At 37.0% G+C, this 17,325-nt stretch overlaps 3 protein-coding genes across 4 annotated transcripts in view; 1 reads left to right on the plus strand and 2 right to left on the minus strand.

The window, feature by feature from the left end:
• The window catches only part of srd5a1 (steroid-5-alpha-reductase, alpha polypeptide 1 (3-oxo-5 alpha-steroid delta 4-dehydrogenase alpha 1)), a 387,143-nt gene that overhangs the window by 335,905 nt on the left and 33,913 nt on the right, over nt 1–17,325 (minus strand). The gene's annotated exons all lie outside the window — the stretch shown is intronic.
• Nucleotides 1–17,325, minus strand: part of nrsn1l (neurensin 1-like) — a 229,013-nt gene that overhangs the window by 127,802 nt on the left and 83,886 nt on the right. The gene's annotated exons all lie outside the window — the stretch shown is intronic.
• Nucleotides 133–13,243, plus strand: maco1a (macoilin 1a). Its single transcript, XM_079367315.1, is given in 12 exon segments — nt 133–272; nt 964–1,105; nt 1,897–2,039; nt 2,198–2,376; nt 3,953–4,101; nt 4,104–4,486; nt 4,604–4,698; nt 4,701–4,761; nt 6,607–6,789; nt 7,260–7,380; nt 11,587–11,761; nt 12,723–13,243. Coding segments are annotated over 12 exon segments (1,914 nt in total). The 5' UTR covers nt 133–192; the 3' UTR covers nt 12,926–13,243.

Genomic DNA, 17,325 nt, shown 5'->3' on the forward strand with positions numbered 1-17,325 from the left:
TGGCAAGGGGACGTAATGTCGTGAAAAGGGGAGGGCCTCCGTGGGTGTTTTTATTTATTTATTAGTTCATGTGCTCAAAACAACAACAACAACAACAACAATAACAACGGTCGTTGGAGTGTTAACCCCAAGGCAAACGAATGACATTTCTTGTTCCAATTCCAATACCGATATAAATCAAACAGTGGGAGGATGAAGCGGCGCAATGCGGACTGCAGCAAACTCCGACGGCCCTTAAAACGGAACCGAATCACCGAGGGTATATATAGCAGGTACGGGCTGGAGTGCCTTCATTGTAATAACCGTGGTGCCTCTCGGCAAATGCCAAGATAAGTCTGCCAGCCTCTGCTCGTTATGGTTTTACCCGCTTAGGGTTTAGCCCAACAAGCAACATACTTTATAAAAATCAAAGGCCTGCAGTCAACGTTAATTGTGTGTGCAATAAGTCCTTTCCTAAGTGATAACATTCAAATGTAGTGACAATTGCAATATTAAGATGACACAAGAGTCCTTAAGAATCTTGTTTAAATTGTAACACATCTCGCTTAATGGAAACTCTTTTACCTAAATAAAGCTGAATTTCTGACAATAGCCTACTGAAGCTGCAGATCAGTCCGAAACTAGAGTCTGAGATGCTCGTTTTTAGGTCGGGGTAACGCTGAGGGCAGTGTTTGGAGAGGTCTTAGTCTACTCCCTCTTATTCTTATTTCTGTAGGATCAATAGAGGAAATGAACTGTGCATTAAGTTACATGTCCAGACACTTCACATGTCAGTTTCCATATCCTCCTCACCCCACCTCTTTTAAACCTGTTAATGCTCACCCCTATATAATTAAATTGATCCATTTAACCTATCAAAAGGAATCCATTCTCCTTTTTAAATATTGACAGCAGTTTAATTCTGATGTCTACACATGTAATATCAACCCTGTTCAATAGGCTATCACATATTTATTGATGTTTTTCATTAAAACACCTGAAGTTTCTGGTGGTGTGGGTGTTAGTTTTGCTGGCGGACTTTGTGCTGGAGTTCAGGTTTGAGTATCTGTGGCCCTTCTGGCTCTTTATCCGTAGTGTCTACGACTCCTTCAGATATCAGGGATTGGTAAGAACTTTTTAATATGACCTCAACTCTACCTGTCAAGTTTTAATTAAAAACGTTAGAGAGTCATTTTACTTTAACATTGATTTTGACCACCTTTTGAATGGTTAAACGTTTACAAAAATCATATCTTTTGATTCAAATCTACAGTGTAGCTACACCATGGTTTCCTCCGCTGTTGAGAGCCCTACATACTGTACATGTGCAAGTAGCATCAAGTTTCAACACTGGAGAAAAAGTCCCTGGCGTGACAGAAGAGATGTTTTTGTGGGTAGGGAGGTCACTAATCGTATTATTTATTCAAAGATTACAATCAAATAATGTTTTTACAACCCGAATTAATAGAAGTGATTAAAAAAACATTAAAATCCCCATGAAACATAACTTTGAGAGAGTCTAAATGCCGTAGGCGATAGTGAGATATTTCAAATGGAACATTTACTTCATAAAACCTATTAAATTGGTCCAGAAATGAGTAAACACCCATGATGAAAATGCAGTTATTTTATGTAAAAATTCTCAGATAATGATGAATTTAAATGCATTTGGCAGATAGTTGCAGATAAATTAACATTTAACAAAGAAAAGCTGAATTAAATCCAGAAAATATATATTTTTTCATTTCAAAGGGAATTTAAAGAAAACATTTTTGTAAAATTGTGTGTATATTAAATGGTGCTGTATTGCTTACATTTGCTTAAAGTGCGTGCAGTTTGACTAAGCACGGATAAACTGTGATTTATAACTTAAAAAACAGTACAAATATTGTTTTAAATGTAATTAAATAACGTAAGACAGGTAAGGCAGGTAATCACAGAGGAGTCTGTCTACCCACTGTATCCCTGTGGATCCTGTTTGTATACATCGAGGCTGCCATACGGTTCAAAGACCTGAAGAACTTTCATGTAGATCTATGTCGACCCTTTGCTGCTCATTGGTAGTGTCATTGTACAGTCTTACATCAAGGACCTTAATGGTGTTTTGATATGTAAATTATATGTAGATACATATTATAATGACACAGCACTTACAGATTACCTAAAATTACAAGGATAGCCTTCCATTTAAAGCTAATTTTTTCTCCTTTCCTCACAGTATTGGTTATCCTGTGGTGACTCTTGGCTTTGGCTTTAAGAGTTACGTTAGCTACAAGATGCGATTGAGAAAACAAAAGGAAGTGCAGAAGGAAAATGACTTCTACATGCAACTACTACAGCAAGCTTTACCACCTGAGCAACAGATGCTGCAGAGACAGGAGAGGGAGTTAGATGAGGGTAAGACAGGGTGACTGGGGCTCAGTTGGTAGAGTCATTGTCTCTCAACCAAGGGTTTGAGCCACAGCTAAGCATGTATCCTTGGGTACTTTTTAAAAAAAAATTTTTTTTATTAAACCTTAATTTAACCAGGAAGAGAAACTCATTGAGATTAAAAAATCTCTTTTTCAAGAGTGTTCTGGACAAACAGTTACAAACAGAGCACTTAACCCCGCACTGCTCCCGCTGCTGCGTCGGCGGTATATGAATGGATTAGTTCATTCTGATGGATGATACTACACAGCGACCACTGCCATCAGTGAGTGTATGGGTGAATGTAAGAAGCAGTGCAAAAGCGCTATATTAGCCCAAGTCCATTTACCACATGAAATACAAAACTACAGAGGGAGAAGGTATGTAATGAGATTAAGACTTATTCAAAATCCTAACATTTTCTAAACATTTTAAATTTGTAAAATGTAGTGCGCTAAGCTACTAGTTACCCTTTATACAGCTACATTTCACTACCCCAAAGCTATCCCAAAGAGAAATAATAATAATAAGTAATTTACTTACATGAATATCATGAGTATTATTTCTTCCAACACATTTAAAAAGTTTTGGCCTAGATAATTATCTATACTTGAATTCTGCAGTCCACTGTTACAACAAGTGAAAAAATTACCCTATCCAAACAGGTCCGTTGTAGTACCAAATCTGCTCGGGTATCCAGATCGGCTCAGGGTCTTGCACCTGCTAGTGGCGTCACTCAAAATTACACTTCCCATGACCATAGAGTATTTCTGATTGGATGAGCTTGCTTGAAATATTACCATGGTAACTATGGTAATATTTCCCACCCCTCTGTGTAGTATATTAGCGAACCTTGACGCGAAGAATTAAGTCTTGCTAGCGGGCTAGCTAGTTAGTTAGCTTACACGAAATGCACTAATAACTTTGTCATGCCGCAATTATGATAAAAGCATGAAATTTGGTACACTTATAGCCAAAGGCATTCTGAAAATAATTGGATATGGAGCCATCATTAATTTTTAATATGGTAGCCATTTTTCAAAATGGCTATCTCTCATTAGTGTGTTCTTATGTGTGATGGATTCAAATAAGATATTGACGATAAATTTGTTAAATCTATTAATCACCCCATTATGAATTTACTTTTGCATGCACCCCATCACCCCCGATTCGGAAAAAATCAAGATGCCTGCGATTTTCAGCTGTTATTTGGACTAGTCAGCTCCTGATGACCTAGGTGCCAATAATTTTAGTATAGTTGTAGTGTAGTTAAGCTCAAAGACTCACAAAAAACGCGAAAACTGTATGAACGCTCAAATCATTTTGTGTGACTTCACTAGCAGGCACAGGACCCCGAGCTGATCTGGATAACTGAGCACATCTGGTACTTACACCGGTCAAGAGTTTCTTTTTCTTTTAGTAGGCTGTAGTTCAGTTCATTGTATGGTCAAATGTGCTTTGGAATTTGGTTTGGATTCTTTATTATTAATTCAGAAAATTCTTTGAAATTATATTCATTATAATTGCATGCTGTCTAACACTGTCTACATGTATCTTTTTTCAGCAGCTTTAAGGAAAGGACTCTCAGAAGTAGAACCCTCATTGATATCCCAAAATGGAGCACCCCCTGGAAAGAGAACTACCTCAGACCCTTTGCCAGAACTGGAGTACCGGGAAAAAGTAAAGGACTGTACTATTAAAGACCGTGAGGGAAAAAACAAAACACTATTGGATTCAATAACAACAGTATTATACATGTACTAGACTGCAAACTACAGGAGACGGAATATATAGAGAGCTATGTTGAAGCAAAGAGACTGATTAATGACCTATTAGGAGACAATACAGATACCGATACCAACACACACTCTACTTCCAAAGATGAATTGGGGGGGGCAGGGAAAAACTACAGAAATACCAGTGTGTTTGTGGGTAATTTGTCCCCAAGGAATCACTGTTCTTCAAATGGCGGTGTGCCTCCAGTTTCCTCAAGCAGTAAATATGAAAAGAAGCAGAAAGGCACAGGGAAGGGGCTAAAAGACCCTATAGAAAACTGCATTCCCAACAATCAGTTGGGCAAATCAGATGCTTTGATACGGTAAGATAAATGCTCTTCTACTGTTAAAATTTTTCAATCATGTTGCCTTTGTTGTTATGGGTCTGGTAGTCTCCTTCTGATGCTCCAGGGGCCCTTTCTGTTGTTGTCTTTTGGAAGTCTGGAGCAGGATGTGAAGCGTTTAAAGGCAGATCTGCAGGCCAATAGGCAGCTGGAATCAGAGCTTCGGAGTCAGCTTTCTTCTCTGAGCATTCAGGCAGCAGCCTTCGCTCTGAGTTGGGCCAGCTCCGCCAGGACAATGAGCTGCTACAAAACAAGTAGGTACATGTTGAGCATACTGTTAAGTTCCAATGAGCAACTTTATATTAAACTGGGCAATGATACAATCCAAATAAAGTCACTCACTGGAAGCTAAACAGTGTGCAGACCCTTCTCTTTTTTTGCAGTTAATAACATTTTTGTACTGCACCTGAATGCATTTTTCTTGGATGTTCCCACACTAGCTTTCCTTTCACTTACAGTATACTGACGTTTTTACATACAGTTTTCCTCACAGTAAGTTTAAGTAAGTAACCTTTTTCCTGTCAAGGGTCATCCAAATTTTTGAAAATACTTTGTGGGCCAAACAAATTTGCTGAACAGAAATCTTAGACATCCAAGTCTTAATGCAGTGGTTTGGCTAAGTGTGTAATAAGATAATTCTTTATTCACCTCAAACATCATCGCAAACAGAGAAATCTACAGTATTACAGCAGCAAAGCAGGATAGCAGGAGAAAATCACACAGTGCAAAATTAAATTAGATAAAATAATAAAAATGTTAAAAAATAAATCAAATTTGTTGCATGTTAAAAAAGAAAAATAATATGTTTTGACACTTGTGTTTGCAGACTGTCTTTAACACTTTTATTCATTGTTATTATTATTCTGGAAACAGATTTCATAGTCTGTGTTTTTTTGGATACATCGCTGTAAGTGTGTGGCTGAGAGATGACTTATAGAATAGAATGCCTTTATTGTCATACAAATTGTACAACAAGATTACTTGGCTTCACCTTAAAGTGCACACAGCTAAAAAAAACAACAAGAATATAAAAAAGTGACTCTAGTTAAGGTAAGGTGGGATATGTGTGGTAGGTCTCATTTACAGTTAGTAGCATACTAAAAAATAGAATGGATATAACAGACATATCAGGTTCGTTATTGCACAGTATGAGACGTAAACCATAGCAGGGTATAAAAATATAAATATTTGCAGTGTATGAAATGTAATTTTAGTAATATATAAAATATAGAAATCTAAATATTATCACAGTGTGAAATGTAATTATAGCAGTATATAAAATGTAAAAAATACAAATATTTGCACAGTATGAAATTTAATTTTAACAGGATATAAAATATAAAAAATATATATATTTGCATTGTATGAAATGTAATTTTAACAGGATATAAAATACAAAAAATACTTTCACAGTATGAAATGTAAAACTATAACAGGATATAAGATATAGATATAAATATTGCACGCCACGGGATGTAAACCGTAGCAGAGATATAAATATAGTACAGTATGAAGTAAACTATAGTAAAAAAAAAAAATACAATATAAGTATTGCACAGTGTGGGGTAAATTATTAAATAAATAAACATTTCAGTCTGAAATGTAGAGTATTGCACAGGCCAGCAGTGTGTGAGAGTGTACGGTAGAGGTAGGATGGTCAACGCATGTCCAGGTTCAGTGTGGTTATGGCTCTGGGGAAGAAGGTGTCCTTCAGTCTGTTTGTCCGAGCTCGGACACACCTGTAGCGTCTGCCAGAGGGCAGCATGTCGAACAGATGAAAGCCGGGTACCACCATAGCTAGGTGAAAACTGTGCTTGATGAGTACTTTTTTTTTTTATCCTGCAATTTTCACAATCAATAGAACAATAAAAGCATCAGACTTAGTGTGCAAGGTTTCGATGCATAAGATCCAGCAAACTCAAGTCCATTTACCATCTACCATCCAAATAATGAATTTAGAAGAAAAAAAATGACTTGGTTTGCAAAGTCCTTTAGTCTTGTTAAAGAGAACAACATAAATACAGCATGTCACCTCACACCAAGTACAAAGAGCGTTCATCTCCTGGTAAAACTAGATGGCTATGTTCTGTATTTTTCAGGCTCCACAGTGCCATCCAAGCCAAGCAGAAGGATAAGCAGACAATCATCCAACTGGAGAAGAGGTTAAAAACTGAGCAGGAGGCTCGTGCCCAAGCCGAGAAACAGCTGGCTGAGGAGAGGAAAAGAAAAAAGATGGAGGAGGCCACTGCTGCTAGAGCGATAGCATTAGCTGAAGCAACCAGGTGCTCACTAGATAAGTATATCAAATAACAGCTTTGTCATTTCTACTTTGACTAAACGAGCATTTACAAGAATGACAAACTGAATATGTAAATATTAAAAAAGGATTATTTTTATCAGTTGCATGTCTTCAGTGGTGCATCTGAAAATATTCATTGTACCAGTTCTCTTGTCATTCAGCATGGCATAAAAAGATAAACTGAGTTGAGCTTCAGCAACACAAGTATGCTAACAGTAACATAGACATACCATTTCTGGGAAACTATAAAAAGTGATTTACACAGCCGGTAAGACCAATATGCAAAGAAACTGACAAGGGGGAAAGCCCCCTTAAAATGTGTTATTCACCTAGATTTTCACCAAGTGAAATGGTTAGGTGCGCCTTTACAACCAACAATGAAATTTAGTCTATAGTCCCTTAGAATGTCTGCTTTTGTCACCTTCAATTTGCTGTTAATTCTATTTTTTCTAGAGTTGAGTCGACTGACTCTCTACGTGTACGCATCAGAGAGCTGGAAACAGAGTGTAAGAAGCTAAGCCTGGAGGTGAAACTGGAAGAGGAGCAGCTAAGGGATCTGGAGGGCAAATGTCAGGTCAGAGAAGGGAGCACAACAGTTTAATAATATAATTCTTTGAGTAATAAATAATCACTTCTCTTTATTATATCAGTAAAGAAAATGAAAGACAACATACACAGTGTGTATGTTGTGAGTGCTGGGAATGTAATTTGATGATGTAGTGCATATTGTGCAAAACATTTATTTTCACAAGTACATCACTTCAATAACTTGACGTCTTCTTTCACTGCCCCACAGACTTATTGGGAAAAGCCATTCCTCAGTTGCTTCAGGCAAACAAACTCAACTCAACAGTTACTCGCATGTGACGCCTACTTGTATTCAGTGACCAGGCTGAATCAACAGCTCCCTAAGAACTTTCCTAGAATACTCAATGCTGCTTCGTAAATTTGCCAATCCCATGCAAATGGGCTGAGTTACTTCCAATGGTCACTTTACTTCACTTTTTGATCCACTAGATGTCGTCCTTGAGCACCGGCATTAAACCAAAACAAACTGCCAAATTAGAACGCATAAAGAGCCGTTAAGCGCAAGCAGCAGACTTTTTTGTCCCTTTCTCAAGCTGCAATTGCCTGTTGCCTGCATTGTCGTGCTTGCAGGCTAATGTTACTACACTTTGGTTAACTCATAACTTCATATTGCACATAAATTGACACAGAATGACTGTGATCTAAAGGCGCGTGACTTTCAAAAGTAGGGAGTATGCTATGTTATTTTTCTTTTTCTTGACTAAAACAGCTTTATATGCAAGGTCGTCCTGTCAATGAATACATGATTTATATAGCTAAGGCCCAACAATAACACAGCCAGCGGGACTTGCGCTTCTCACTTATTGTAGACAGTAATGACTCAGATGGACGTTTACATAGGATATACCTGATTTCTGCTGTATGTCCATCTGAGTCATTAAAATGTATACTACTTTAAGTAATATTAACTATATGAGCATGTTTTAGTAATGCATATTCTAATACAGGCAATCATGATGTAAAATCCTCCTATGGCTATCCATTTTAACAGCCGTAACATCCCAACAGCATATCCAAGATACATAGAGGTGTATAGTGCATAGAGACAGAACTTGTTTCTGGTGACTTTTTTTTTACTAAAACATGTGTATATAATTAAAGGAACAATATCTCAGATATATAATGAATTAAATCATGAAATTACCCTACAATAGACAATAAGAAAAAGTTATGTTAAAGTGCTGACTTTTCTAACAACAATGCTGCAGCCTTTATGTCCTATGTTAGTTTTGATTATTGTCCAGAGAAGGGGGGGGGGGGGGGTAGAGACAGCTCTCTCCAATGTTTTGAATATGGATTGTTGTACCAATTCTAAATGCTATGCTGCAAAGTTACATATCTTTCCTTTGATGTGACTTATTGTAGTATATACAATAATGTAAGATGATCATTATAATTCATTTTTTAAATTCATTAAAAAAAAACATATTTATTATTTGTGATCAATTATTTATTTTGTACTTTACACACAAATGCAAAGACATTTTTAGGGGAAAAAAGGGATAAAAAGGCAATAACAATAAAAAAAATTAACCGCAGCTCATGGTAACACCCCATCATGCATGGTGCCCAGTCGTGTGACATATATAAGACCTCAATATGTCCGTCGAAATACCATTGTGTTGATTGTACGAAATATACATGTTTACCATATGTAACACATATAGTAAATTATATATATTTAAATTAATATATTTAAATTAAGAAAAAAGTATAGCTTGAAAACAAAATGAAAGTTAGTTCTTTTCAGAATGTATATTTCTAAAAGAGTTTTAGTCCATAATGAGATTGTTTTTTCTCTGGCTCCATGCATTTGTGGTACAGACAGTTCCATGTTAACAATATCGAAGACTATTGAGCCATTGAGTGCATGTGAGATTATTTATATATATATATAGATTTATAGATTTCCAACGAAGAACCAAAATTTTTTTGGCTGCTGTTCGTCCTGCCAATAGAAGTTTCTTTTGTGGAAAGGTCCAGTTTAATACATATTAAAGTAATTAATTAGTAAGATATGAGGAGAAATTATTTATTCAATAACTTAGTTAAATCAAAATGGACCATTTTCCAGAAAAGATTAACTTCTTTGCAGCTCCAAAGCATATGGATATATGTGCCTACTGCATTAGCACAACATTTGCCACATTTATCAGTGGGTGCAAGTTTAATAAGAAACCTCTTCTTTGGTGTCAAATAAGTTCTATGCAGGAAGTTAAGATGTACAAGTCGATGATTGGGATTTTTTGATGAAATTGGAATTGTGTTCCATTTTCGTCTCCAGCTGTCATCCTCCAATTGCACCTCTAAATCTTTGCACCACACTTTTTCACTTGGCAGTGGTTTGCAATTTGCAGTCAGTAACAGATTATAGATTTGAGAGACTATACTCTTTTTTGTTGCTGTATGTAATATAGTATGTAATTTATGAGTGGTGAGAGGTTCATTCCAAGGAACCCTGTATGCTTTCATGGAGGATCTCAACTGCAGGTATAAGAAAAATGATGAAGTTGACAAGTTAAAGGAAACCAGTCCAGTGTCATTAAACATGTCTTTTTGTGTGTGAATTCCTTTTTGTACCCATAGTGGGGATGTAAAAGGTTTTGCACCAGACAAGAATGAATGATTGTTAAAAAGTGGGCTGTTTTTGTGCCATTTTAGTATAGATTTTTATTCTTTTTCAACCAGACTGATAGAAGGTTAGTGAACGCAAAATAAAAGACCAATAATAATATTTAAAATTCGGAACAGAAAGTCCCCCAGTGCTCTTCTGCCGCTGTAAAGTAACTAAAGAGATGTGTTTCCTTTCCATAAAAATGTGAAGACGATAAAGTGGATGTTTTCTCAATACTTAGGAGGTGGAGAGAGAGGTAACATGGAAGAATAAAAATGTATAAGTGGTAATATATCTGATTTCATTATTGAAACACAATATTGTATACTGATTGGGAGATTAGCCCATCGCTCTAGATCAGAGGCCACTCGATTAATTATTCCTGTATAATTTTTTAGAAGCAATTGTATTTAATGATGAGAATATTTCAACTCCTAAATATCTAAAATGTTCCACTCTCTGTATTATAGATGGAAAAGATGCAATGTTTATATTTATGTTAAGTGGTAGCAAAGCAGATTTTTACTAGTTAATTTTATATCCTGAATGTGAACCTCTAAAGTATGTGTATTATAGAGTTAGGTAGGCTACCTTATCAATGTATAACAATATGTTATCACAACATAGAGAAATGTGATGATTTGTATTTTTAACAGTTTGTAGCGGCCGTAAATTGTTAGAATCACATGACTACACACCTTTCCATTAAAACACACCTCCATTCATGGCTTTTCCCGTCCCGTCCTTACTTGGTTTAGGCTGAACGGTAATTATTGCTTGGTTTGCATCATTTATGAATGAGCCTTTTTCTACTGTGGTTAGGATCATTTTTAAGAACAAAATTCTTAATTCATTCCAAAAGATAAAATCAAACTCAGGGGCGATACCGCCCCAACCTGGAGATTTACCTTGTTTCATACTGCAACAGAGCTTTATAAATCTCATCTAATGTGATTGTACTACAAAGATTCACATTTTCTTCAGAGGATGATGAGTTTATTTTTTTGATTGTCATTATTTAAATAATATTAGTTTAATTTGTATTGATCTAGTCGGTGTAAACAAGGTAGAAGAAAGAAAGTAAATAGAAAAAGCTAACATGGGCCAAAAAAAGACAGACTAATCATAGTTTTTTTAGTAAAGGTTAAGGGTTACATTCCGTACAGTATATTGTATAGTGAATTTCGTCTAGAACTTTATATATTGGTCAAACATTATTTCAATGTTTAAATAAACATTATTTGTATTTTTATGTCATTTCTCTACTGTTGCTAACACACATTAACATTTGCGGAAACTTCTTTTGGAGCTGCTGCACCATCCTGAAAAATATTAATCGGCGGCACAGATTACTATTGAGTGTCACTTGTTGAGTTTGTGACTATGTGTGACTATTAGTTTGAATTTGTTCGCCAGAAGCATCTGTGTGGCAATAAAAGTAATATTTATGTTGATAGAATGCTATCCTTGATTATTAATGATATTTTTGTCATACTTGTGACTGAGGGTGAATGCATTTATAGTGTACTGTTTGGCCAGAACTGTTATTACAGATTGAATTGTTCTTGTCACATGCAGGACCTGCAGAAGTATAAAGAATATGAGAAAGACACAGAGGTGTTGATGTCGGCCTTGTCAGCAATGCAGGAGAAGACCCAACACCTAGAGAACAGCTTGAGTGCTGAGACCAGAATCAAACTGGACCTATTCTCTGCACTGGGGGATGCCAAGAGACAACTGGAAATAGCACAAGGTAATATTTGCTTTAGAGCAAGAGTGTAGTAGCCTATCTTGAATATCATCTGAAGTAAAGAATGTGCATTGTTTTTCAGCAGTAGTCTATGAATCAGTAGTCCCCATTTGTAGTTATTGTTTTTGGGTAACTCGTATTTTCAATAGTCGGAAGCAATATCAGAAAGATTTAAGACTGTGAAATATTAAACTTGCATTTATTCCTTTGGATTTGTTCCAACAAATTAGTATTAAACTACTAAGGGATAAAATACCATTAAAATAATGACAGTTTTTTATCTTTCTAGAATATAAAGGCCATGCAAGAAATGCCTTTTATAGCGTTGTTTAAGCATTCTTACATATTGTGGTTTGACTAAAAATTTATGAAAACCCTTATACTACAAACTGATGCATAAAATACACCACAATAGAGCAGTAAATACACCCTACTATATTTTACCAATTTGGAAGTGAATATACATTGCACATGCTTTCACTGACAGGTGGTGAAGATGTGATTTATTAGTTTATTTTAATATGAGGAGACAAGAGTGCCATAACATGGATCTTCTATTTTACTGTTGACAAAGACTTAAGTCCGTACTGTGCTTAAGGGGTCTACATCACAGTTTTGTTCTTTTCATTTTTTTTTGTTTAAAGACTAATGAAAGTGTATGAGATGTGTCTTATTTGTATACATAATGGGACAGCCAGAGCTGATCAAAAGTGGTCATTGTAAAGGAATTTGGAGACGCATAATCTTGCCAGGTGTGAACAGCTGTGCTTAGAGCTATGCACTTGTGACTACACAGAGTCGAAATTCCTTATACAAGGTGCAAACTGCTGCTGGTTTATTTCCCTTAAAATTCAATATATTTTACAATGTAAAATATGAATGGGTATAGAGCTGAGAATCACGATAAGTTAATAGTAATATTTTAATTACTATTAATTATTATGAATTACTATTTTTTCTCCAGGCCAGATCCACCAGAGGGAGCAGGAGGTCACAGAACTAAAGCAGAAGATAGCAGAGGTGATGGCAGTGATGCCAAGCCTGTCTTACTCATCAGACAACAGCAACCACAGTCCTGTCATTCCACACTACTCTTCAAAGTTCATGGACAATAATCCCTCTTCCCTGGACCCTAATGCCTCTGTCTACCAGCCCCTCAAAAAGTGACTTTGACAGCAACCTTATTTCGAGAAAGAACTGAAGCTTGGATCCAGTTTTGTTCAATTTTGTATATACCAGCCCCTGAGAGTTCTTGCACTCTAAATATACCACATATTGACTCACAGAGAACACGAAAACCCCAAATACACATCTGGATTTTACTCACTTCATTATACTATGACAAAAAAATAATTTTGGAGGTTGATTTGGTCGTGCACAAGATATTGTTGGTTGAGTTATGAAACCATTGGAGCATGATCTTTTTATAAAGCGAAACACACTGTGTTTTGACTACATTGCATATATTATTTATTATTATTATTTATATATATACATATACATATATATATATATATATATATATATATATATACACACACACACACACACATAAAGCGTAAAGCCCTGTGAGATGTAAAAATAAATCCAGTTTTCATTTTATTAAATTAAATCAGTGCTCTTTCATTACGTTTCAGAATAGATAAATGTATTTTTTTTTCCCAAAACAGTGACTACAAAGATGGATGTTGTGTTGAGATATTCCGGTACAATTTACTGACATTGTAAGTTCTCCAGGATACTAAGCTGATAAAACAGTTATCCCCTGAGATAAGTGTCAGCTCTGGATTAGACCTGGTTCTGAAATAAATGTTCACCTCGCTGCTGACACCTGTCCTCTGCCTCTCGAGACCAAATTAGAACCTGTCAGGCCATAATGTTTAGTATTTTATATTGTCAAGGTAACTGGTCTTAACCGTTATTTGCAGACTTTGCTGTCCATTGCAGTATGCTTTTCAAGTGTGAACCAATTTTGCAATCCTCAGATATAAGATAGGCCAAACAGCTGTGTTTTAATATAAAGAATCTTCTCATTCTTTGTTTTCAAAGGCTGCACAATAACATTTCACCTCAGATATGTTAAGTGTTTTTTTTTTATAACCAGTTTGTCACAACATGACATACTTGAAAATATCATTGCTGAATAATTTCAGACCAGTTGATATGGAAACTCTCTTCCACACAGTGTCTTATATGAAACCCTCATCAAGTCATCTGGATATCATACCTATCAAAGTGTAGAAAAGTAATGAGGGAGAAAGGCCCCTACTTTACTTCACAACTCCCTTTGTGCGCCACCATTGCGTCGACACGAACCGCAATGGTTTACGTCTACGCTGTAGGCACACCGTTGAAGGGATGCGATAGCATAAACTAGGCTTAAGGGTCTCAAATGAGTTATTAATGGCTGCTGGACACTGCAATGCAGCACTTGATACTATTGATCATGACACACTAATACAGTGATTCTCAAAGTAGGGTCCGCGAATGTAACAATATTCTGCATCCTCATGAAGCCATGATTAACAAGATCTTTCAGTTAATGTTGGAGAGCATTAAATCTACAGTTTTCAGCTGAAAAACAGATGTCAGGAAGCTCCAAGGACCTTCCTAAAACACTGAAAACAACAGGCTGTTGATTAACCAGCATGCTTCCTGCAATCATTGATAGTTAGATTGGAACGTGTCTCCGAGCGGCCTAGAGGCTTGAGAGATAGTCTCTTCACTCAGAGATGCCCTGACAGGACACAAGACAGACTGGTTCTGCTCTCCCTCCTGACCATTCGTGCAAGAGGAGAGTGACCGCAACTCGACCACCTGGGACAGATGGAACTCAAACAAAACCTTAGGCAGGAATGCCGGGTTGGATCGGAGGACTACGTCAGAGCCACGTGGAGAGAATCTGCAGCAGTCTGCATGAACATACAGTGCATGGAGCTCACTTATTCTTCTGGCAGAGGTTACAGCCAGCAGAAATGCTGCCTTAAAGGAGAGCCATTTAAGGTTCACCTCCTCAAGAGGTTCAAAAGGCGGGTGCTGTAAGGCACTGAGGACGAGATCCAGGTCTCAAGGTGGAACTGGGGGTCCCCTCCTGAGGGCTGTGGCACTGGAGAGCACTGTGTAGCCTCCGAGAGACAACCACCCTTGTTTGGTGATAATGCTGTGGATGCAAGCCCTGACCTAACAGACACCTTTGTACAGGTATGTTTAAGAGGGCAAGAGGAACAAACCTGCACCATTGCAGCCATAAGACCCATTAGGCGAAGGCAGAGCCCCCAAGTGACCTAGGAATGAAGCCGGAAGTGACTGAGGCAACGTCTGAAGCATTGTACTCTCTCCGGTGTTGGTGAAATGGTCACCCTCCTTCAGTCCAGAACCATACCCAGAAACGTGGTAACCTGGGAAGGCTGCAAAGTTGGGTCGCTGTTCATAAAGAGACCCAACTCCTGAATGTGGTTCAGGAGAAGAGCCACATGGAGATGGCATTGTTCCTCCGAGGACGCACAAATGAGCCAGTCGTCCAGATAATTCAGGAACCTGAGCCCTTGCTTTCTCATGGGGGCCAGTACTGCATCCATGCATCTGGTAAACGTTCAGAGAGCGAGAGATATTCTGAAAGGCAGGACAAGGACAAAAATGATACAGTAAAACCTGTTGAAAATCACAGGGCTAATAGTCAGGGCCCATGGGTACAAGAATCCATTGAAACATCTTTGTCACCTCTCTCAGATTTTTCATAATAAAACACTGAATGTAACTCAAATTTCATTTGTCCTATTGAAAATTTAACAGAATTCACCTTTAATTTTCTCAAGAATTATACTGTAAAGTCTGCTGGGAATCACAGGGGTAATAGTCAGGGCCCTTGGTTACAATAATCCATTGAAACATCTTTGTCACCTCTCTCAGATTGTTCACAATAAAGCATTGAATATAACTCAAATTTCATATGTCCTATTGAAAATTTAGCAGAATTCACCTTTCATTTTCTCCAAAACTATACAGTAAAATGTGCTGTAAGTTATAGGGCTAATAGTCAGGGCCCTTGGATACAAGAATCCATTGAAACATCTTTGTCACCTCGTTTAGATTTTTCAAAATAAAACACTGAATATGACCAAAATGTCATGTGTCTTATTGATAATTTAGCAGAATTCACCTTTAATTCCCTCAAGAATTAAACAGTACACTCTGCTGAAAATCACAGGTCTAATCGTCAGGACCCTTGGGTACCAGGATCCATTGAAAGATCTTTGTCACCTCTTTCCAAATAAAATACTGAATATATCTCAAATTTCTTATCTCTCAATGAAAAATTGGCAGAATTTATCTAAAAAATTATAGAGTAAAATCTGCTGAAAACTAAAGGGCTAATAGTCAGGTCCATCAGGTTCAATGATCTATTGAAAGATCTGTGCCACCTTTCACAGATTTTATATTAAAACATTTCAATATGACCAAAATATCATATCTCTTTTTGAAATTTTGAGTGAATTAAATTTCAAATATCTCTAAAACAGTTTAGAAAAATACAAATCTCTGTCAAGAGTCATAATAATTGTTGTAATTCACTGTTTATGTTATTGTCATTGTCAGCTGTGTCATATTTCGAAAATACGCGGCCGTTTTCCTACTTTTTGGGCACTCCAAGCACCCATACCGTAACTCCCTCAATAGACTGCGCATCGTATTTTGATCGGGCGGCCGGGGTTTTGCAAATGACGGCTCACTTGACCGCAGTAGTTTACATAACTTTTTGGTTAAATCTTTACCCGCCTTGTGGCAGACAGCCCTCTGAAATGTTCTCACCAAACGGAAAATCCACCCGCATTTGGCGCATGATGGCGGGTGTTATTTTCGGACCATCAAAAGCAATCAAAATTAAGTCGTATTTCCTAGTTTTATCTGGATTGTGTATGGGATTAGTTATTGTTTAAGGAAACTTTAAATAGCAGCCTCTGCCATCAGGATGTGAATGTGGTGTATAAGTACTTTGAGTTGTCAGATCAGAAAAGTTCTGTACAAGCTCAAGTTAATTTACCGTAACTCTGATGTATGTGTGCTATCAACTAATCAGTATTTTTAAACCAGATAATTTGGATAATTTGAGCTGTAAATACAAATGTCGTCTTCACCTGCTGAGAGCGAAATAAATACAGCCTTCATATAGTCTCATCCCTTCCACTCATTGCTAGAAAGGTGTGTGGCTTTTACCACTGCCTCACCCATGATGATAAAAACTGTCATTTATTTTCTAGGCTGCATCAGTTACAGAAGCTCAGAGATCCTGATGACATCAGTTGCTTATAGTCATACAATACAACGCACTCAATTAAATACTGACGACACAATGAGGGTAGCCATGTTGCACACACTTGTTCTTCCTTGTTTGAAGGGAAGAACTTAATTGAATCAACGTTTATTCTTTTATTTCAGTGAAGACTGTTCACGTTTTCTACTGGATTTTAGGAGTTTGTTAATGGCAGGCTTTGACCAGCAGAGGGATTACTCCTTCGAAGGGTTCCAGGTGTTGGCTGGAGTCATGTTTACTTGTGATGGAGAGTCAT

Source organism: Symphodus melops, assembly GCF_947650265.1.
Source record: "Symphodus melops genome assembly, chromosome: 18".
Classification (NCBI taxonomy): Eukaryota; Metazoa; Chordata; class Actinopteri; order Labriformes; family Labridae; genus Symphodus; species Symphodus melops.